Source organism: Salmo salar, chromosome 07, assembly GCF_965601325.2.
Source record: "Salmo salar chromosome 07, fSalSal1, whole genome shotgun sequence".
Lineage (NCBI taxonomy): Eukaryota > Metazoa > Chordata > Actinopteri > Salmoniformes > Salmonidae > Salmo > Salmo salar.
In genome coordinates, this window is record NC_138297.1 from 53,953,234 (window position 1) to 53,975,242 (window position 22,009).

The 22,009-nt window shown below is 42.0% G+C and overlaps 1 protein-coding gene across 2 annotated transcripts; it reads right to left on the reverse strand.

Annotated features, from left to right (window-relative positions):
- Nucleotides 1–518: 518 nt before the first annotated feature.
- On the reverse strand, nucleotides 519–13,394 carry LOC106609535 (uncharacterized). Of its 2 annotated transcripts, none has more exons than XM_014208458.3 (9): nucleotides 13,236–13,394; nucleotides 12,396–12,598; nucleotides 11,959–12,018; nucleotides 11,670–11,765; nucleotides 3,664–3,774; nucleotides 3,429–3,552; nucleotides 2,921–3,170; nucleotides 2,729–2,778; nucleotides 519–2,609 (listed from the first exon to the last, which is right to left on the reverse strand). In XM_014208458.3, exons 1-9 carry the CDS (start codon nucleotides 13,291–13,293, stop codon nucleotides 1,291–1,293), a joined length of 2,271 nt encoding a protein of 756 aa, XP_014063933.1. In that variant the 5' UTR covers nucleotides 13,294–13,394; the 3' UTR covers nucleotides 519–1,290. The 2 variants fall into 2 exon arrangements, with proteins under 2 accessions (XP_014063933.1, XP_014063934.1); XM_014208459.2 differs by lacking the exon at nucleotides 13,236–13,394 and adding an exon at nucleotides 12,819–12,993.
- Nucleotides 13,395–22,009: the final 8,615 nt, after the last annotated feature.

Sequence of the window (22,009 nt, forward strand, 5' to 3'; positions counted from 1 at the left end):
TCCCTTTATTTTTTTGAGCAGTGTATATTCACCCCACCCAGTATTGTAATCAAAACTTACCAGAAAGCATGTAGTCCTTGGCTCAGACAGTGTAGTAGTGTGGGTTCAATAGCATCTCATTAGTGTGCAAGATCTTGAGAATCAGCTGTACATGTGATGGAAGAATGCTCTGTGCATGTAGAGGGTTGCAATTCCATTGAATTGGGGATAGTTTAACCAAAATATGCCACAAGACCTAGAATTGCCTTATGTGTATCCTACAAAAAAAGGTTAACTTTTATGAGCTAACTTTTTTGATGAATTTAAGCAAAAGTCCCCAAATTCCGGGCTTAACTAATTTCCGGAAAGTTTCTGACCCTTTGCAACCCTTGTTGTGAGCAGCCAATAACCCAGAAAACAGAATATACAATCTAATGGCGTTGCGATAGCATGTGATTGTGCAGGTTGGTCACATGTAACACAGAGAGAGCACAGTGCTGAGTGCCCCTAAAAAAATTAATCAATAAATAGAAGCTTAATAAGTATTAAAACCTTTAATAATAGGTATAACAAAGAATATCACAACCCTCCAAATATAACACCAGGAAATACACTTTCTAGATTCCTTGAAAGTCTAGAAATACGCTTATCAAATAACACATTATCATTATTACTGTTAAGAGTAAATACTTATATTACAATTGCACATGCATTTCACCAGTTCAATCTCTATCCATGACTACCGCTCCTATTACATAAACATGTGTACATGCAAACAGCTCTACATGTCTATAATACATCTGTAAAGGAATAATATTTGTAATGAGAAAAACAGAACATCACATGAAACTATAAAGTAGCTTCTTAACTGGTCCAGTAGATTGGCAACCAAATCAGCTACTTGATGAGGTTCTGAGACATGATGTATAGAGAAAGACTAGAGAGTCTACACCCCCGTCACCTTCCAAAGCCCCTCCCCCATCCGTGAATGATGCCATTGCCGCACGTTTTTGGAAAACCTACACCGGACAATTCCTTTGTTTCTGTGTTAATGATAAATTCTTAGTTGTTCCAATTAAATTCTGTGCATGAAGCCATTGCAGAGGGTTTGTTTGAAACCTACAATGAAAAACGCAGTTGTTTCCATGTTAACAATAATTAGAACACCCATTAATCTCTCTGGACTAGTATTTATTTTTCCCCATAACTTGTTGCTTCGCTAGCGAATTGCACTCCCAACTACCCACTAAGAGGTGAGAGGTAGGACTGGGGGGGGAGTATTGGGACATTTTTCCGTGCGCAGGGCAGCGTTCAACAATTTGAAGGACCACCTCCTAGCCTCTCCATGGCATAGCCTCGGGACATGCCAACATGTGCCAACATTTTTATGTTAAGGCTGTCATGATAGATTGCTGGTACGGCCACATGTCCAGCCACGGCGGCCACATGTCCAGCCATCGCGGCCGCATGTCCAGCCATGGCAGTCGCATGTCCAGTCATGGCAGTGGCATTAGTAGGATTCTCCTTCATTTGATAGCTTGGTTGTGAACTGCGCTTGGAATTATTTGGGCAACGAGGCCGTGAATAAGGCTTCTGCCCTGAATGAACTAGCAAATGTTTCTTTAAGCAAGTTTTCCGGATAAAACTCCTTCCACATTCATTACAAGTGAAAGGACGCTCTCCAGTATGCCCACGCATGTGGACGACTAAATGGCTCGACTTAGTAAAACGTTTGTCACACTCTTTGCATTGGTAGGGTTTCTCCCCAGTGTGAAAGCGCTGGTGTACCTGCAGATTCCCTGCTGACTGAAAGGTCTTCCCACACACAGAGCACATGTAGGGTCTCTCCCCTGTGTGGATCCTTATGTGCACATTGAGATTACCTTTCTGAGTGAAACATTTTCCACAGTAGGAGCAGGGGAAGGGACGATAATTCAAATGAGTGCGCACGTGATCCTTAAGGCGTCGGTTTGTTACAAAGGACTTTCCACATTGGTGACAATGGTGAGTTTTCGGAAGCTGCAATCCTTTCTTCTTCTTTGGAAGGTGCGACGATGGCCTCAGATCCGACCTCTTGTGGGCTTCCACGTGGTGCACGAGGCTGGGCAAGTTGCTGAAGGTAATTCCACATGTGTGACAGTCAAGAGTTTGGGGGATTCCGTGAATTTTTTCGTGAGCATGCAGTTGATCCATTTCGGAAAAGGCCATTGCGCAATGACGGCACTGGAATGGTTGTTGCTGTGGCGTCTTAAAACTCTTCCCGCTCTGTGGACAGATGTACATGACTTCGTTGTGCGGACACTGGTGTCTCAATTTCTCACGCAGAGAACCAAACTCTCTCCAGCACTTCAGGCAGCTAAAGGCAGTGCCCACACATTGCATCCTCTTATGGTTTGACAGACTTGTAAAGAATTTGAATCTATTCCCGCAGTTGGAGCACTTGTATGGATTATCCCCACAGTGAATTTGCTGGTGTTGGACAAGTTGAGACTGATAATTAAAGCACTTCCCACACTGAGGACACTGGTGGAAAATGTTCATGTGTGATGAACTGGAAGTAGATGGGGCACACTCATTTGAAGCTGAAGAAAGGGGAGTCAACACCTGAAACGATACCCCTGCAACAGTGTCTGCGGAAAAATGAATACAAATATTGAAATACTCATGAGGAAGTCCCCTACCATTGCCCCACAATAGTCAGCTGCAGCTTTCCAAAGGGTAAATGTACTAAAAGTTTGTGAGGTCTCACCTGTATCACCACCTTGCATGATACTGGTAGGAGAAAGACCAGAACCAGCCCTGTGAAAAGCACAAAACATAAATGCAAATAGTTGACTATTACTGGGTCAAGTGGTAAGTTTGTTTGATAGACTGTCCAAATGCAAATGGTTATTTACCAACTGTACCGTTTGAAATAACAAAAATACATTTATTCTCATACCTTTTCTGTTTTGGGTCGTCCTCTACATCAATATCATCTTCATTCCCTTCATCACAGGTTTCATCGCAGCCTATAATATCTCTTGTGCTCCCCATTTCCACTAAATGTGATGCCAACTCCATCCTTTGGCAGTCTCTGCTTTGTATCCCAGTCCTCATCCCCACACCAGTGTCCAGATTGGTACGGTTTAACTGGTCAGGGAAGGCATCGGATTCAATATCTGATTCCTGAGGAATGTCAGAGGAGGAGACTGCACAGACAAAAACAAATACGTTAAAAACACACTTTTTTATCTAGGTGACTGTTCTGAACACCTAGAGGCAAAACTTCTCAAATCCATAAATTACTTTTTAATCCGTCACTTTATTTAACTAATCCTTCCAACTTTAAATCCCTTTCAAATGAACATATTATTCTCCTCAGATGCAGTTGTTACATCAATAAACCTTATCTGACCATGTTGTGCTAAAATGATGCATAAAAAATGTATAATTTTCTATGAACTTACTGTTTGTGTACAATGTTCTGCATTGTTTGTAATTCTGGAGCAGAAACTGGAGATCTTCTGAGTGAGAGAAAGACTGCAGGCATTCATCCAGGCCAGAGGAGCCAGCACTCAGCAACAATGCAGTCTAGGGAAAAGAGGGACACAAATAAAATGCCAAAATAGATTCCAGGCCAACTACAGTTCTTAATTTGAATGCCGTTTTCTCAAGACTGTCTTACGAAAGTGATTTCTGCACCTGCTTAAAGTCTGGTAGTGTAAGCAGCTCTTCCAGCCGAGTGAGGAAGTCACAGACCAGTTCCTGAAGCACTTGGTCAAAATCAGGTCTGAATTCTTCAGGAAACACCACCTGAAAAGATGGAGAGTCAGTGAGATAATGCAAAAGGGAAAATAATTAGATCAATGAATTATTGTTTGAGAGACCCTGCATGATCCTAGCCTGGGTGCCATGCCTGTTTCTGCTGTCTTGGCACCCAGGCTAGCACAATCCAGTACCCAAAGAACAGGAATCAGTGTTGTGGCATGTAAGGCTGCATGTTGTGGCACTTTTGACCAATCACACCAGATTTCTTCACATCAGATCTGATTGGTCAAAATACCAGTTACTGAAAAACAAATCTGAATTGGGCTGTCTGTGTAAACACAGCATAGACAAATTAATGTTAGTGAATGACTAGTTATGATTTATAATAGCGCAGGCCTATTCACTATTCAAATGCTATCTTGTTGACTAAAATCTTACTGAATCTCAACTCAACTCTATTTTCCACAAACATAACTAACTTGAGTCAGGCCAGAGAAAATGTTCAAGTAAAGGCCTGCCCAGACTGCATGATTTTAACCGCCTTATGACACGATTTTGCCATCCAGACAAAATGTCCACGTTGTGGGTAAATTCTTAGGTCGTAAACGATTGTCGAACATCTTGGCTTGTTCAATGTGACAGGGTCTGCCGATTAAAGGAAAACTCCACTCTTTTGGTATTTGTTTCATTAGTCCATTGTTGATGTAGCCCCAAAATGTTTTGATGTCAGCAATCGAGTTAAGATGTATAACTTTCAAAATACAGCTGCGTTTTGCATCATCATATAATGCTGCATTTTGGTATTTGTGTATTTCGAAAGTTCTATATCTTGAAAACTCGATTGCTGACATGTGCCCTCCAAGCTCACCACTAAGCTAAGGACCCTGGGATTAAACACCTCCCTCTGCAATTGGATCCTAGACCTCCTGACGGGCCGCCCCCCCCAGGTGGTGAGGGTAGGCAACAACACATCCGCCATGCTGACCCTCTACACGGGGGCCCCTCAGGGGTGCGTGCTTAGTGCCCACCTGTACTCCCTCTTCACCCACGACTGTGTGGCCGCTCACAATTCCAACACCATCATTAAGTTTGCCGATAACATAACGGTGGTGGGCCTGATCACTGACGATGATGAGACAGCCTACAGGGCGCTACAGAGAGCAGTGCGTACGGCAAAGCTGCCTGCCATCCAGGACCTCTATTCCAGGCAGTGTCAGAGGAAGGCCCTAAAAATGGTCAAAGACACCAACCACCCAAGTCATAGACTTGCTTCCGCACGGCAAGCGGTACTGATGAACCAAGTCTGTAACCAACAGGACCCTGAACAGCTTCTACCCCCAAGCCATACGACTGTTAAATAGTTCATCAATAGCTACACAGAGTATCTGCATTGAACTCATAAATCATCACAGCATGCTGCTTTTAGTGTTTATTATCTATCCTGTAGCAGTTAGGAAGGCACAGCCACACTGTGCCTACTATCCCACTTGCACTGTTTCTCTCTCCTTCCACAGACTCCCTGGAAGGGGAGTTACGGACTCTGCCAGTGAGGCCACACCACCGCAAGAGACTACAGGTGGCCGCCATCTTCAACCACCCTCTTGCCTGAACTGCTTGTGGACTAGAACGCAAGAGACACTAAAAGCTAAAGCATCTGAAACTTTTACTCTTTGGTTGTGTGTTTTCTCATTGCCGCTTGTGTAGTCGGGCACACCCCACTCTTCTCGACATATGGTGGAGAATGCAGACATCTGAGTAAAAACACAACTAATTGCATTTTTTGTAACTTTTTTTGTGCAAGAGCGGAACCATGTCTAATCCTGGAGTTGGAAACTTGGAAAACATGCTGGGATAACTCATAAATCTTCATGGAGTCAGCCAACAGATCTCTGATACCATGGTAGAAGGCATGGCCGGCTCGTACAACAGATTACCCACCTCAGAGGTACTCTGGAAGATCAAAGGAGGCCTGTTGGAACAGCTTAGGGGTCCAGTCCCTCTTCGCTCACCCGCCAGTAAGGCAAGAGAGACACTCACTAAGATGACTGATGCTGATGACCCAGAGGCTTTTCTCTTGATGTTTGAGAGTGACAGAGAGAGAGAGTTATGGGACCGGATGACATGGCCGCTCTTGTAGCCCGTATCTCACAGGAGAGGCCCAACAAGGCTATCAGGATCTGAGGACAGTAGGGGTCATTAACTATGACCGTTTGAAGGAGGAGATCCTGAGCAGATTAAGGCTCAACCCCTTTGCAATGCGCCCAACGGTTCAGAACCTGGGAATAACAAGCTGGCCAGGTACCCCAGGCCCAATTATACCACCGAAGGCGGCTTGGGAAAGAATTGTCTGAAGCCATAAGGCAACTCTGTGGATGATGTGATCAACAAAGTTGTCCTGGACCAGTTCATGAGAACTGGCCTTCCCTATGATCTGCACAAAGCAGCCACCCAACAATGCCCTCAGACTTACCAGGACATGATTTAGCTGGTGGAAAAGTTGGGGGCTTCAAAAGATGCACTTAAGTCAAACTAACAGGAACGACCTTGGAAGAAACAACCTGACAACCTTTTTCCTCAAGAAAATATGAGCCTCCCAAAACTGCTGCTTACTTCCCAGCCAGAGAGGAGCGACATAATGTTGTCTGGTGCAGAAAATGTGAGGCCAAGGGTACCCTACTCGACTAACAGATGAGCAAATGCCTACAGGCCCACTGGCGATGACCACCTGTGGGACCTGAGGGAGGAGGGAAGTGAGGTACCTGCTCGCTAGTATCTAGTGCAGGTGGGCTCACAACCTATTCTGGCAGAGCAGTCACGCTAATACGGCCAGAATAGATTCCTGTAGGGGGTCTTCGAAACCACAACACCCTACCCCTCACCTGCATCCATGGGGACACCAAAGACATCCCACATCCGGTTCAACACTGATTGTGGGGCATGGACAACCCCTCTGCTCCCGAGTCGAAACTGCCTGGGATTTGAGTCTTTGAGGCTGCTGGGGTAAGCAAAAATTCATTTCGCACTACCTCTGCTCTTCACCACACCCATAGACCCAAGCCTTTGCTGCCTGTTCTGAAGGGGCAAAATACTAAAAAACTTTCTCACCAGGAGAGATCGGTAAAGGTGCTGCTGGGTGATGCTGCACAACCAGACCAACCTGAATACAACAGAGATACCGCTGATGTGGAAGGTGAGCCTCCCCTACATATCAATGACTTCTCAGTTCTGTTGCAGTGCCGTTTTGGTGATGCCCAGAGACCAAAACCTCGCAAATGCCCTTTGGTGACTCCTTACGTTGCCCTTCATCAAGGGCTACTCTATCGGTTAACGAAGTAGGCGAAGAACTTATATCCTCCTAGTGCCCAAAGTGTATGTTCCAGTTGTTCTCCAACTGGCCCACTCTGACATCTTGGGCACTCATCTGGGTGAGGAAAAGACAATGGAACGAATTCTACAGAAGTTTTACTGGCCCGGGAATCTACATGTCTGTCTCACGGTACTGTCAGAGGTTTCCCACCTGTCAGCAGACTGCCCCAGTAAGGCGTACCCCACTACCCATCATTGAGACCCCATTTGATAGACTAGGGAGACCTAGTTGGACCTCTCCCAAAGTCTGGGAAAGGATACTGATATATCCTGGTGGTGGTAGACTATGCCACCAGGTACCCAGAGGCAATTATCCTATGAACCATCACTACCAAGGCCATAGCCAAGGAGTTGGTACATATGTTCGCAAGGGTGGGCCTTCCTAGAGTTCAATCCTGGTGACCGAGTGCTCCTTCTCCCCACCACAGAAAGCAAGTTCCTCGCCCGGTGGCAGGGGTCCTACGCAGTCATGGAGAAACTAGACCCAGTGACGTACGGGATACACCAGACAGATCGCCGTAAACGAGAGCAAGTATATCACATCAACCTTCTGAAGAAGTGGGAGGAGGATGATGTTACTGTGGCCTTTGTCTCCAGAGCTTCCTCGGGAAATACCCAGAGATGTCATAAACATGGGCCAAGACCTTACTCCCCAACAACCCCAAGAAGTAAGACACTTTGTTGATCAGTACACGGATATATTTATTTTCCTCTTTGCCAGGGCGGACAGATGTGCTAGAGCAGTATATCCTTACGCTACCTGGGAAGACTGTACACGTCAAGCCGAATAGGGTCCTTGAAGATCATCGCAAAGCCATCTGCTCCGAGGTCAAAAATGTGTGTGAGTTGGACGCCATAGAGGAGTCAAAAAGTCAGAGGGCCAGCCCTATCGTCCTGGTATCCAAGCAACTGACCTTATCCAACCACCAAGACTCAGGTGAGAGCCTTCATGGGACTGGCCAGTTACTACCGGCGGTTTATTCTGTGAATCTTCAAACCTCGCTCTGTTCAGGACCAGTCCTGAGGTCACCAGACTACTCCAAGCCTTTCGTCGTCCAAACAGACGTCTCTGGAACTGGACAAGGAGCCATCCAGTCCCAGGTCTGGGATGGTTAAGAACATTATGCTTTATTCATCAGTCAAAAGCTCCTACCTAGGGAACCGAAGTATGCTACCGTAGAAAAATAATGTCTGGAAAATAATGTCTGGCTATAAAATAGGCTGCCTGCTCCCGATCCTACCATTTCATGGGAAGGCAGTTCACCCTGGAGACAGACCACACACCCTTGCAGTGGATTGCCAAGGACACCAATGACCGGGTGACTCACTGGTTCCTCGAGCAACAACCATACAACTTTGTGGTTCGACACAGACCAGGGTCTGCTCATGGGAACGCTGATGCCCTCTCCCGGCTCCATTTTCTCTTCTACCAATTCCTTTCATGGCTCGGAGTTAAAGGGAGGGGTGTGTGGCACCATGAGAGGCATGGGCATAGGTTTGGCTGAAGGACTCTCAGTGCAGCAACATGGACAAAGCCACCCACCCACTTACAGGAGTACGGTGCGCTCACTTCAGCCCCATGGACAACGGCACTCAGTTCAGCACTGTGCAAGGCTGCACTACCTTCAGCACCAGGCCAGCCACAGCGCTGCTCACCAAACACACCTGTGCAGGATTACTAATCAGCACACCTGCAAGGAATTCCCTAATCAACTGACTGGCACAAGAGTGCAGGCTGGACCTAACTCAAGTGAGCAGTTAGGAAGACACAGCATGCCTACTCTCCCCTTCCACAGACTTCTTAGAAGGAGTGTTACGGACTCTGCCAGTGAAGCCGCACCGCCGTCTTCAAACACCCTCTGGCCTGAACAGTTTGTGGACTACAATGCCAGAGACACAAAAACCTAATGTGAAAGCATCTAAAACTCGAACTCGTGTTTACACTCATTGCCGCTTGTGTAGTCGGGCACAACCACTCTTCCCGACAGTACCCCGTGTATATAGCGAAGTTATTGTTACTCATTGTATTTATTTCGAATTTATATTATCTCTTTTCTCTGCATTGTTGGAAAGGGACACATTATCAGAACCTTGCATAATGCACATTCACTAATAATGACTAACTTAACGTAGCAGGCATTAGGCTACAGAAAATTAACACAGGTTAAATCAAGCTTTATTTATACAGCACATTTCAGCCATGGAATGCAACAATGTTCTTCACAGGAAAAAGATAAAAATAAAATGCTATATTTACTACACAATAAGAGGATGAATAACAAACTGAACAACTAAAAAGCACCCTAAGGAAAAGCAAAGCTAAATTTGTGTGTTTTAAGATCTTTTTAAAACATTCACAGTTTTGGCCCTCCTCAGGTTCTCTGGCAGGCTATTCCGGAGGCTGGGGGCATAGTAACTAAAGGCTGCCTCTCCATGACTCCTGGTCCTAGGCTTTGGGATAGTTAAAAGGCCAGTGCGCCAGAGGGACCTACTGTACTGGACACATAACTTAAAAGCATGCCTGACATGTATTGGGGTGCACAATCTTGGATTGATTTAAAAACCAATAGAAATTCATTCTAAAAACACAGACAGCCAGTACCGAGACCTTAAAATCGGTGTAATGTGTGCTGTCCGTCTGGTCTTGGTCAGTACCCGTGCTGCAGTATTCTGTATGTTTTGCAGTTAACCAATGGCTTTCTTGGGTAGACCAGACAGAAGAGCATTACAGTAGTCAAGCCTGCTTGTAATAAAAGCACGGATGAGTCTCTCTGTATCAGCCTAAGAGAGAAATGGCCACACCGTGGCAATGTTCCTCAGGTGGTAAAAAGATGTCACATTCCTAACGTGTGATTCGAAATGGAGTTCCGACTAAAATAACACCTAGGTTTTTTACCTGGTGTTTTATCCGTATTGTCCGCGAATTAATAGGTGCGGACAGATTCTCTCTGTGCTTTGGCTCCAACAAGATGTACCTCAGTCTTGACTTGATTTAGTTGGAGGAAGTTGTGAGCCATCCAAGTATTTAAATCACGAATACAGTCTAATAATTTATCCGTGGAGCTAAAATCCTCTGGTGACACTAATGTAAAAAGTTGTATCGTCTGCGTAGCAGTGAAAATCAATGATGTGCTTTCTGATAATGCTGCTATAAATGCTGTAACATTTATAAACTGAACCTGACCCAAAATCGAACTTTGTCAAACACCACGTGATGTGTTCACCAAGGGTGACAAACCTCAGACTGGTTAAACAGGTACTAAACCAATTTAGAGCTGGACCGGCGAGGACAACCCACCTCTCCAGAAGGACATCATGGTCAACAGTGTTGAATGTAGCACTTAGATGCACAAGATGCTCTCTCAGAATATCATAATGGACCTGTAACTTTAACTTTTTCTACTTACGCTCCTCCTTTCTGCAATTTGTCTTTAATGTATTAGTTTCCTCTCTCAAATGCAAATAGCGAGTTGAAACCGCTTGTCAAGGAGGAAGACGTGATCTCTCATCTTTGTTGTTGTGAGTGACAGGGAGAGTGGCTTGGTGTGTGTAAACCAGAGCAAGAGGTGAAGCGAGCAGTTTCACGCACACTCAAATCTGTCCAAAATAAGCCCAATGCGTTTCAAATGGGCTTATTTTGGACCTAAGCTTGCCTTCGGGACAACAACCCCAATTGTTAGGGCGAAGACATGCATCTCATCATTACATACAGATCTCTGGTGTAAAATGGGAAGGCGCACACATCACAGAAGGAGCGAAGGAGACGAGACCAAAAAGACTACATGAAAACAAGTGGACATAAACACTCATAAAATGTTTAAAATAAAAACACTTGATTCTTGCGATATAGTTACTTGGGATATCGTACAAAAAAATTGCAAATTATTTTGATATAGTTGCCCAGCCCTACAATGGACTAATAAAACAAATACCAAAGGATAGTTTTTGGGTGGAATTTTTATTTAAATACCTCTACTTTTCCTAAGCTCCGAAAAAGTTATGGCAGTATCAATAAGAAAACCACCAGCAATGACACCATTCATAAAAAATAAAACATTTAAATCACACTTTGTAGAATGAAAGCTTGGTGCAAGTAATTGGCTCTGTAGTTATAAATAACCATCACACCTTGAATGTCAAAATTGCAATGCTTTTATTTAGTAATGCCAATGATTATGCTATGGGGATTATATTCGGCATTAGCTTTTCCATGTTGTGATGAGCCTCTTCAATTCGAGAGTTTAGCTTTTTAATACAAGGACCGCTCAGTCACAGAGGTAGGAGGAGCAGTGTCTGTCAACCAACATAGCAAAAGCTTGTTGTTTTTCTTTTGACGCCAATGCTTGATACGCCCAGTTGACGTAGCCTAAGTCGACTGACATAGCCTCGCAAGCCAATCGCAGAATATGATGACAGAACTGAGGTAAACCTTACAACCCAGCCAGGTTGATGTCAAGATTTTAATTTGGTCACGTTGCACAGTGTGACATGTAATAATCGTAAAAGACTGAATCTGACGTAGTGTGGGAAGGCCTTGCAGGTTCAAGACAAGCTTGGCATTAACAGCTACTTACTTGGACGAAGTGTTCACGCTCAACCGGGTCTATAATCAAGCTTTGGGTGAGCTTGGCAAAGTTAGCTTCAGGTGATTCCATGCCTGCATCATTGGACTGTAAAACAAAGTTTAAAAAAAAGATTAATTTTTTGACTTTCAGACAAATCCCGCACAACCATCCATACCAACAATCTTAAATCTCTTGTTTTGAAATATTTCTGAATTATGAGGGTGTTAATTATCTCATAAGTGTCCAGCAGAACAAAATGTCCAATCTTGGCATTGTATTCATACTTTGATTCACCAACCTGTGCATGTTGAGAAGACTTTATTCTATAAAGGAGAGTCCGGAGACTGACAGGGTTTACCTGCAAGAAAAGTGATCAAGTCTGATACTTTGCATAAAACTATTTTCTACATTTTACCTATACACTAAGAAAGTCCACCTGCTTCCTGGATAAAGTTGCATACTGTTTTTTAATGGGCTTCAAGATTATATCATCAAATTCATGAAAACACAGTAATTTGAGATGTGAAATTCTACCTCTCATGCCTTATGGTTTTCGATTACAAAAACAATTGAAAACCTTCATAAAAGGCATCAGGTAGAAGTAAATTAATCCACGAATACAACTAGAATGTAATATCTTAAATGCCCATGTTTTCATGATTTTTTAAAGCCCATTCAAAAACAGTATGTGACATTGAAGTGATTCTGTATGGCATAATATGTGGCATTTCTTACCCTTGCTCTCAGACCCAAAATAAGGAGGGTCCTCTGTCTGTCAGTCATAAGTTCGGGGACAGTTTGTGTTACCACGGTCACAAACTCCTCTAATTTTCCATAGTGCTTGATGGCCCTCTGTTGCGCTACCTGCCACATAAATGCAGACATCAGCCGTAGAGGTGGAACCAAAAGGCGCAGGGAGGAGAGCGGAATGGGGGAATCTATAATGTGAAAAGTACAGTGAAGTGTGTTAGATATCTAGCTAAATCAATTCCATTTTGTAGAAACATTAACATAGCAGAACTAACTAAATTAGCTACTTTTGCATATCTTAACTACATATAGTTATTCATTGAGTGATAAATGTTACGGTTGATATAACATTGCCAGCAGATAGCTAACGTTAGCCAACTTAACGTTAACAGCTTAACTTGCACTTACGTATTAGCTATAAGGCTAGCTTGCACAGAACGTGCGCAAATGGACACATAATAACATAATACAAAACTGAACGTTAGTTAGTTAGTCAATAATAACAGATCGCCGTAGCGGCACTGCTAGATAGATCAAGGGGTTTTGCTAAAAACGGAAAAGTAGGCCTAGCTAGCTACCCAGCTACTTCCTTGAGATCAGGGTCGTGTTCATTAGACACCGAAGGAGAAAAAAACGGACCGAAACGGACAGGGACAGCCTGAACTTATCCAATAAGAAACGCTCGTTTTAGTAAAGTGTACACGAATGAGGACAGCCCTGCCTGATCATGGCTAGTTGGCCACCTAGCTAGAAAACACAACCTAGACAGATTAACAAGAAAAAACACAATATTGTTTTATATAATACGTTACCACGAATACATACCCATTATGGCCCATGTGCCAATCAGTATCTTAGCTACCTTTGCTAGTGAGCGCCGCATGAGACGGTAGAAAGTAAACCTAGCTAGCCAACGTTACTTCCAACGAACAAAGAGGATGTGAAACCTTTGCCACCAGTAGGCCTATTACTCCAGCGTCCGAAATTGTCTTCAAAATAAAAGTCCTAATTACGGGTTCACAGCAATGATGTACTGTACACTGAGTGTACAAAACATTAAGAGCACCTTCCTAATATTGAGGTGCACCCCCTGTCCTCAGAACAGCCTAAATTCGTCGGGGCATGGATTCTACAATTCTGGCCCATGTTGACTCCAATTCTTCCCACAGTTGTGTCAAGTCGGCTGGATGTCCTTTGGGTGGTGGACCATTCTTTATACACACGGGAAACTGTTGAGCGTGAAAAACCCAGCAGAGTTGCAGTTCATAACACAAACCGGTGCGCCTGGCACCTACTACCATACCCCGTTCAAAGGCACGTAAATAGTGTGTCTTGCCCATTCACCCTCTGAATGGCACACATACACAATCCATGTCTCAATTATCTCAACACCTAAAAATCCTTATTTAACCTGTCTCCTCCCATTCATCTACACTGATTGAAATGGATTTAATGCTGCAATATGTCATATTTTTAGGCAAACAAATTTACATAGAGATGTGAGTTATAGATCTGTCATTCTCATTGAAAGTCTAAGAAGCGGTATGTGGGTATGTACGGATGTATTGTGATGGAAGGTGTGGTGTGTGTTTTTGTGTTTGGAAAAGTGTGGAGTTAAGTGAGTGACAATTGCAACACTAGCTGCAGTAAAGTATGGGGAGGGGGTCGCACTCGGATAATCAGAGAGGGGGGGTATTATTGTGGCCCTGGTGGCACAAAATAAATAGAATCAAATGTTATTTGTCACATGCGCCGAATACGCCGTGAAATGCTTACTTACAAGCCCTTAACCAACAATGCAGTTCAAGAAATAGACTTAAGAAAATATTTACTAAATAAACTAAAGTAAAAAAAAAAGTAAAAAAATAAATTAACACAAGAAAATGACCTAACAATAATGAGGCTATATATAGGGGGTACCGGTGCCGAGTCAATGTGGGGGGGTACAGGTTTATCGAGGTAATTTGTAAAGTGACTGTGCATAGATAATGAACAGCGAGTAGCAGCAGTGTAAAAAGAAAGTAGGGGGTGGGCAATGTAAATAGTCCGGGTGGCCATTTGATTAATTGTTCAGAAATCTTATGGCTTGAGGGTAGAAGCTGTTAAGGAGCCTTTTGGTCCTAGACTTGGCGCTCCGGTACCGCTTGCCGTGCGGTAGCAGAGAGAAAAGTCTATGACTTGGGTGACTGGAGTCTTTGACAATTCTATTGGCCTTCTTCTGACACCGCCTAGTATATAGGTCCTGGATGTCAGGAAGCTTGGCCCCAGTGATGTACTGGGCCGTACGCACTACCCTCTGTAGCAACCTTACGGTCAGATGCCGAGCAGTTGCCATACCAGGGAGTGATGCAACCGGTTAGGATGCTCTCGATGGTGCAGCTGTAGAACTTTTTGGTTGTTTTCTCTTTGTCATTATAGGGTATTGTGTGTAGATTGATGAGGAAAAAAAGTAATTGAATACATTTTAGAATAAGGCTGTAATGTAACAAAATGTGGAAAAAGGGAAGGGGTATGAATATTTCCCGAATGCACTGTATATTACACTTACATCGTTTCCATGTGGGCAAGAATATTGGAAATGTAATCAAAGCCTATTGGATGATAACTTGTTTTTAACAAGGACAGAATCATTTTTAACTGACTTTTTCCTTCATGATATAGGTTCAGCAGATCCACTTATTGTATAGGACACTTTTAAATGTGCCTTTAGAGGCCATGGATTTCAGTACTCATCTCTAAAACAAAAGCAATTTAGGTCGAAAGAGTCCATATTAACAAAGGAAAAGGAATGACTAACAGTACAGATAGATAGCAATAAAAACTGTACCGTAGAGGCTCAGAGTAAGTTAGAGGAAAAACAAAAGGAAATGGAGGAACATATTCAAGAAAGACCAAGTGTAATATACTATTAAAATAAAGCGAACTGGATGGAATATGTGGAAAAATGCACCAAATTATTTTTGAATCTTCAACATAGAAATGCTACCAGAAAGAATTTACTGAAACTTGTTACAAATGATGGAGTCACCCATGATTCACCAAACAATATTTTGAAAGAGGAAGTAAAGCATATGTTTTTGTTTCCGTCTCCTCCATCTGCACTAAACTAAGCTGATTGTATGGCTGTTTTATCTATTAATAATGTAAAATGAACAGCTGTACAGAGAGAGTCATCGGAAGGCCAAATTACAGAGGAGGAAGTTCTTGATGCAATTTATGCCTTTAATTCAGGGAAAACTCCAAGGCTGGATGGCATACCAGTAGAGGTATACCAAATATTTTTTGATATACTCAGAGGGCCATTATGAGCATGTTTTAACCACTCCGATATAAATGGTAGATTATCAGACACTCAACAAGGTCTGATTTCATTATCACTGATAAAGGATCCAAGTGGTAAATTTAAAGATCCAGACCATTTAAATAATTGGAGGCCTCTTACACGTCAGTCTTGTGATGCAAAAATTCTAGCAAAATTCATAGCACATAGAATTCAGAAGGTATTGTCGAATATTATTCATCCTAAGAAGACAGGTTTTTTACATGGACGACACATTGGAGATAATATAAGACAAGTACTGGAAACAATAGAACACTATGAAAAATCTGGGAAACCAGGCCTGGTATTCATAGCTGACTTTGAAAAGGCTTTTGATAATGTACGACTGGAGTTTATATATACATGCCTGGAATATTTCAATTTTGTAGAATCTCTTGTAAAATGGGTTAAAGTTATGCATAGTAATCCTAGGTGTAAAATAGTTAATAATGGCTACTTCTCAGAAAGATTTTAACGGTCAAGAGGAGTAAAACAAGGTTGTCCACTATCGGCATATCTATTTATTATTGCCATCGAAATGTTAGCTGTTAAAATCAGATCCAACAATAACATCAAGGTGTTACAAAACAAGGTGCTTAAAAACAAAGGTGTACGCTGATGATTCATGTTTTCTTTTAAATCCACAATTTGGATCCCTCCACAGCCTCATAGAGGATCTAGATACTTTTTCTAACCTCTCTGGATTACAACCAAATTATGATAAGTGTACTATATTATGTATTGGATCACAATACCGTGTAGTTTACCAATAAAATGGTCTGACAGGGATGTGAGCATACTCGGAATACATATCCCGAAAGAAAGAAATGAACTCACTCCAATACATTTTTATAGAAAGTTAGCAAAAATAGATAATATCTTGCTACCATGGAAAGGAAAATACCTGTATATTTGTGGAAAAATCACCCTGATCAACTCTTTAGTCATATCCAAATGTACCTATTTGCTTATGGTCTTGCCTATACCTAGCGACCTGTTTTTTAAATTATATGAGCAAAAAATATTCCATTTTATTTGGAACGGCAACCCAGACAAAATTAAATGGGCCTATTTATATAATGAATACGAATTCAGAGGGAAGGAATTATTAAATATTAAAGCATTGGACCTCTCACTAAAGGCGTCAGTCCTACAAAAGTTATATTTAAATCCAAACTGGTTCTCTAGCAGATTAGTAAAAATGTCTCACCATATGTTCAAGAATGGCATTTTTCCCTTTATTCAGATTACAACCTCTCACTTTCTGTTATTTGAAAATGAAATATTTTCCAAAATATCGCTACTTTTAAAACAAGCCATAGAAAGTTGGTTGCAATTTCAGTTTAATCCACCAGAAAAAAAAACGGAACAGATAACACAACATATATTATGGTTAAACTCAAATATACTGATTGATAAAAAAACATGAAAAAAAGGTATAATCTTTGTAAAATGTATCATAAATAGAACTGGTGGAGTTATGTCACACATGCAGCTAACAAAAATATGTGGAAATGTCTGCTCTACCCAACATTACAACCAACTAATTGCAGCATTACCACAAAAATGGAAGAGGCAAGTGGAAGGGGGGAAAAGTAAGGAATTTGTCTGCTTGCCATGCATTAAAGACCAAAATTGGCTAAAGAAAATTGTGATAAATGAAAAAGTATACCAGTTTCATTTAAGGACCAAAATATGTACAGCTGTGCTATATAGATTGCAAAATAGTTGGGAAGAGATTTTTGATGTACCGATTCCAAGGCACATGGTTTATGAACTGATACGCAAAACAATGTCAGATTCAAACTTGGAAGTTTTCTATTTGAAATATTATACAAAATTCTTGCAACCAATAGAATGTTATATATATGGGGGATACAACCATCCCAGCTCTGCAGATTTTGTTTTGGTACAGTCCATATGTAGCTTGTTTTTGGTCGCAGGTCTAGGAATGGTTGAAGAAGTGCAACATTTACCTGGAGCTAACTCTGCAGATAGCACTACTGGGTGATTTGAAAAGTAATGGTCAATTGATCAATAATATAATAATATTTTTTATTTACAATCTGTAGAAACTATGAGAATAGAAAGTTTCAGAACTTTTGTGAAACATCACAGCACGGTTAAAAAAGTAGATCGCAAATAGAAATAAAAAATGTATGGTGTTAAGAGATAGATGGGAGAGGTTGAGTGGAGCTGAAAGGTGGGATTAAAAACAAGATAACTAGTGTAAAATATACTGTGTCCGTAAAATGTATATAGGTTCAGAACTTCTGTGAAACAGCACAGTTATAAATATATGGCAAAATAAAAAAAAAATCGAACTAATGAGCTTCAGAGATAGATGGGAGGGGTTGATGGTAGCTGAAGGATGAGATTAAAAACAAACTATTGTAAAATACATTGTGTCCGTAAAATGTATACAGTATGTAAAAGCTGGAAGTAGAAGCCTAAATGTTATTGTCCATTAGTTTACTCCAATAAGGAGAGAGGTGGTAGGGTTAGGGGAAAATATATATATATACAGTATCTCACAAAAGTGAGTACACCCCTCACATTTTTGTAAATATTTGAGTATATCTTTTCATGTGACAACACTGAAGAAATGACACTTTGTTACAATGTAAAGTAGTGAGTGTACAGCTTGTATAACAGTGTAAATTTGCTGTCCCCTCAAAATAACACAACACACAGCCATTAATGTCTAAACCGCTGGCAAAAAAAGTGAGTACACCTCTAAGTGAAAATATCCAAATTGGGCCCAAAGTGTCAATATTTTGTGTGGCCACCATCATTTTCCAGCACTGCCTTAACCCTCTTGGGCATGGAGTTCACCAGAGCTTCACAGGTTGCCACTGGAGTTCTCTTCCACTCCTCCATGACGACATCACGGAGCTGGTGGATGTTAGAGACCTTGCACTCCTCCACCTTCCGTTTGAGGATGCCCCACAGATGCTCAATAGGGTTTAGTTCTGGAGACATGCTTGGCCAGTCCATCACCTTTACCCTCAGCTTCTTTAGCAAGGCAGTGGTCGTCTTGGAGGTGTGTTTGGGGTCGTTATCATGTTGGAATACTGCCCTGCGGCCCAGTCTCCGAAGGGAGGGGACCATGCTCTGCTTCAGTATGTCACAGTACATGTTGGCATTCATGGTTCCCTCAATGAACTGTAGCTCCCCAGTGCCGGCAGCACTCATGCAGCCCCAGACCATGACACTCCCACCACCATGCTTGACTGTAGGCAAGACACACTTGTCTTTGTACTCCTCACCTGGTTTCCGCCACACACGCTTGACACCATCTGAACCAAATAAGTTTATCTTGGTCTCATCAGACCACAGGACATGGTTCCAGTAATCCATGTCCTTAGTCTGCTTGTCTTCAGCAAACAGTTTGCGGGCTTTCTTGTGCATAATCTTTAGAAGAGGCTTCCTTCTGGGACGACAGCCATGCAGACCAATTTGATGCAGTGTGCGGCGTATGGTCTGCAGCACTGCTGGCAGCACTCATACGTCAATTTCCCAAAGACAACCTCTGGATATGACGCTGAGCACGTGCACTCAACTTCTTTGGTCGACCATAGCGAGGCCTGTTCTGAGTGGAACCTGTCCTGTTATACCGCTGTATGGTCTTGGCCACCGTGCTGCAGCTCAGTTTCAGGGTCTTGGCAATCTTCTTATAGCCCAGGCCATCTTTATATAGAGCAATAATTCTTTTTTTCAGATCCTCAGAGAGTTCTTTGCCATGAGGTGCCATGTTGAACTTCCAGTGACCAGTCAGTATGAGAGCGATGACACCAAATTTAACACACCTGCTCCCCATTCACACATGAGACCTTGTAACACTAACGAGTCACATGACACCGGGGAGGGAAAATGGCTAATTAGGCCCAATTTGGACATTTTCACTTAGGGGTGTACTCACTTTTGTTGCCAGCGGTTTAGACATTAATGGCTGTGTGTTGAGTTATTTTGAGGGGACAGCAAATTTACACTGTTATACAAGCTGTACACTCACTACTTTACATTGTAGCAAAGTGCCATTTCTTCAGTGTTGTCACATGAAAAGATATACTGAAATATTTACAAAAATGTGAGGGGTGTACTCACTTTTGTGAGATACTGTATATATTTACAAAAAAATATATGGGGGATTAGAAATTATTGCTTCCTGTTCTTAAATTGAGTTTTTGCGACTTTTTCTTTTGGTTTTGTACACCAGCTTCAAACAGCTGAAAATACAATATTTTTGATTATGGAAAATATATTTCACAGCGGTTTACATGTTACAATTATTCGCTACACTATACTTCCTTGTTTTGTCACATAAACTGAAATTAGGCAAACTATTATAATTTTTGCAACTTGGAAATGGCGAAGCGATTTCTGCATATTGCATCTTTAACATCAATAACGGATCATAGCTTTCACCTGGATTCACAAGGTCAGTCTATGTCATTGAAAGAGCATTATGAAAGGTGTTCATATTGTTTTGTACACTCAGTGTATATTAACCCTGGATTGCTGTCGCTATGTATTGGCCAATGAGGCTTTGAAGCTTCTGCATTCCTCCATAGGAATTAATGGCATTCTACAATTTTTCAATTGAACGTTTCAAGGACAAAATTATATTTTGTATTTTGTTGTTGTAGTGGGGACGATAACATTTGAATTAAATAAAAATATATACTCTAGCGGTGGTTGAGAGAATGCCAAGAGAGTGCAAAGCTGTCATCATGGCAAACGGTGGCTATTTGAAGAATCTCAAATATTTGTTTAACACTTTTTTTGCTAACTACATGATTCCATATGTGTTATTTCATAGTTTGATGTCTTCACTATTACTCCACAATGTCGAAAATAGTAAAAATAAAGAAAATCCCTTGAATGAGTAGGTGTTCTAAAACTTTTGACCAGTAGTGTACTTTAAGGAAAATGTTTGAATTAGTTGGCCCATCAGCCAGATAGGACAAGTTTGACCCGGATGAACGATAGGATACATTTGTTCGGCTCCCCAGAAAGGATAAATAAGTTCGGCCGGCCAGATAGGACAAGTTGGCCAGATAGCATAAATTCGATAGGACAAGTCAGTCAGATAGGACAAGTTCGGACGGACGGACAGACAGGACAAATTGGTCAGATAGGACAAGTTCGGACAGATAGGATAAGTTTGGATGGCCAGTCAGATAGGACAAATTCAGCCAGGACGGCCAGATAGGACATGTCGGCCAGATAGGACAAGTTCGCCGGAAGGACAGATAGGATTAGTCCGTCTGGCCGGAAAGATAGGACAAGTTCGGCCGGCTGGACAGACAGGTCAAGTTGGCCACATTGGATAAGTTCGGCCGGCTGCCCAGATAGGTCAAGTCGGCCAGATAGGGCAAGTTGACCGGACAGCCGGATAGGATCAGTTCAGCCGCCTCGCCAGACAGTATAAGTTTGGCCGGCTGCCCAGATAGGATAAGTTCAGCCAGGAGGCCAGATAACATAAGTTTGGCCGAGCGGTCAGATAGTACAAGTTGGACAGATAAGATAAGTTTGTCCGGCCGAACAGATTCAGTCCAGATTTTGTATTTAGACTCATTACATCCGTTTTTTATGGTATCAATATTTTTTTTTTGTTGTTGCTCATTTCAAATATGGCCACACTGTACTTATAGATGCACGTTAGCACATATGCTAATGCTAAAAATACTTTAAAAAATCTTCTTCTCATGAACCATAAGTCAGATTGACTCCAGATTTGGTATATATACACAATGAATTAGCCTCTATTGATTTTGAGAATGATTAGTTGCTGTATTCAACGGTGGCCATGCTACACCACTAGAAGGCACCATACCACACCAGGTCTATAAACGCTGACCTGATGGACATGGGGCCATGAAATGTGTTATGTAAATCTTATGCACAGTGCCCTTCCGTAATTATTGGGACAGTGAATATTTGTTCTTCTTTTGGATCTATACTCCAAAAGGTTGGATTTGAAATTTAAAAAAATACTGTGCAGACTGTCAGCTTTAATTTGGTATTTTCATTCATATCGGGTGAATCGTTTATAAATTACAGCACTTTTTCTACATAGTCCCCCCATTTTAGGGGAGTATTGGGACAAATTCAGTTACATGTGTATTAAAGTATTAAAATATTAAGTATTTGTTCCCATATTCATAGCACGCAATGACTACATCAAGCTTGTGACTCTGTTGGATACATTTGCTCTTTGTTTTGGTTGTGTTTGAGATAATTTTGTGCCCAATAGAAATTAATGGTAAGTAATGTA

What these genes read in the sequence shown, in the direction of transcription:
- LOC106609535 (XM_014208458.3), bottom strand. Translation starts at nt 13,293, where the DNA reads ATGCGGCGCTCACTAGCAAAGGTAGCTAAGATACTGATTGGCACATGG. An exon ending in TGGCACATGGGCCATAATGG is followed by an intron (nt 12,599 to 13,235) that starts GTATGTATTCGT and finishes TTCACATTATAG; the next exon opens with ATTCCCCCATTCCGCTCTCC. An exon ending in AGCGTGAACACTTCGTCCAA is followed by an intron (nt 3,775 to 11,669) that starts GTAAGTAGCTGT and finishes CCATCTTTTCAG; the next exon opens with GTGGTGTTTCCTGAAGAATT.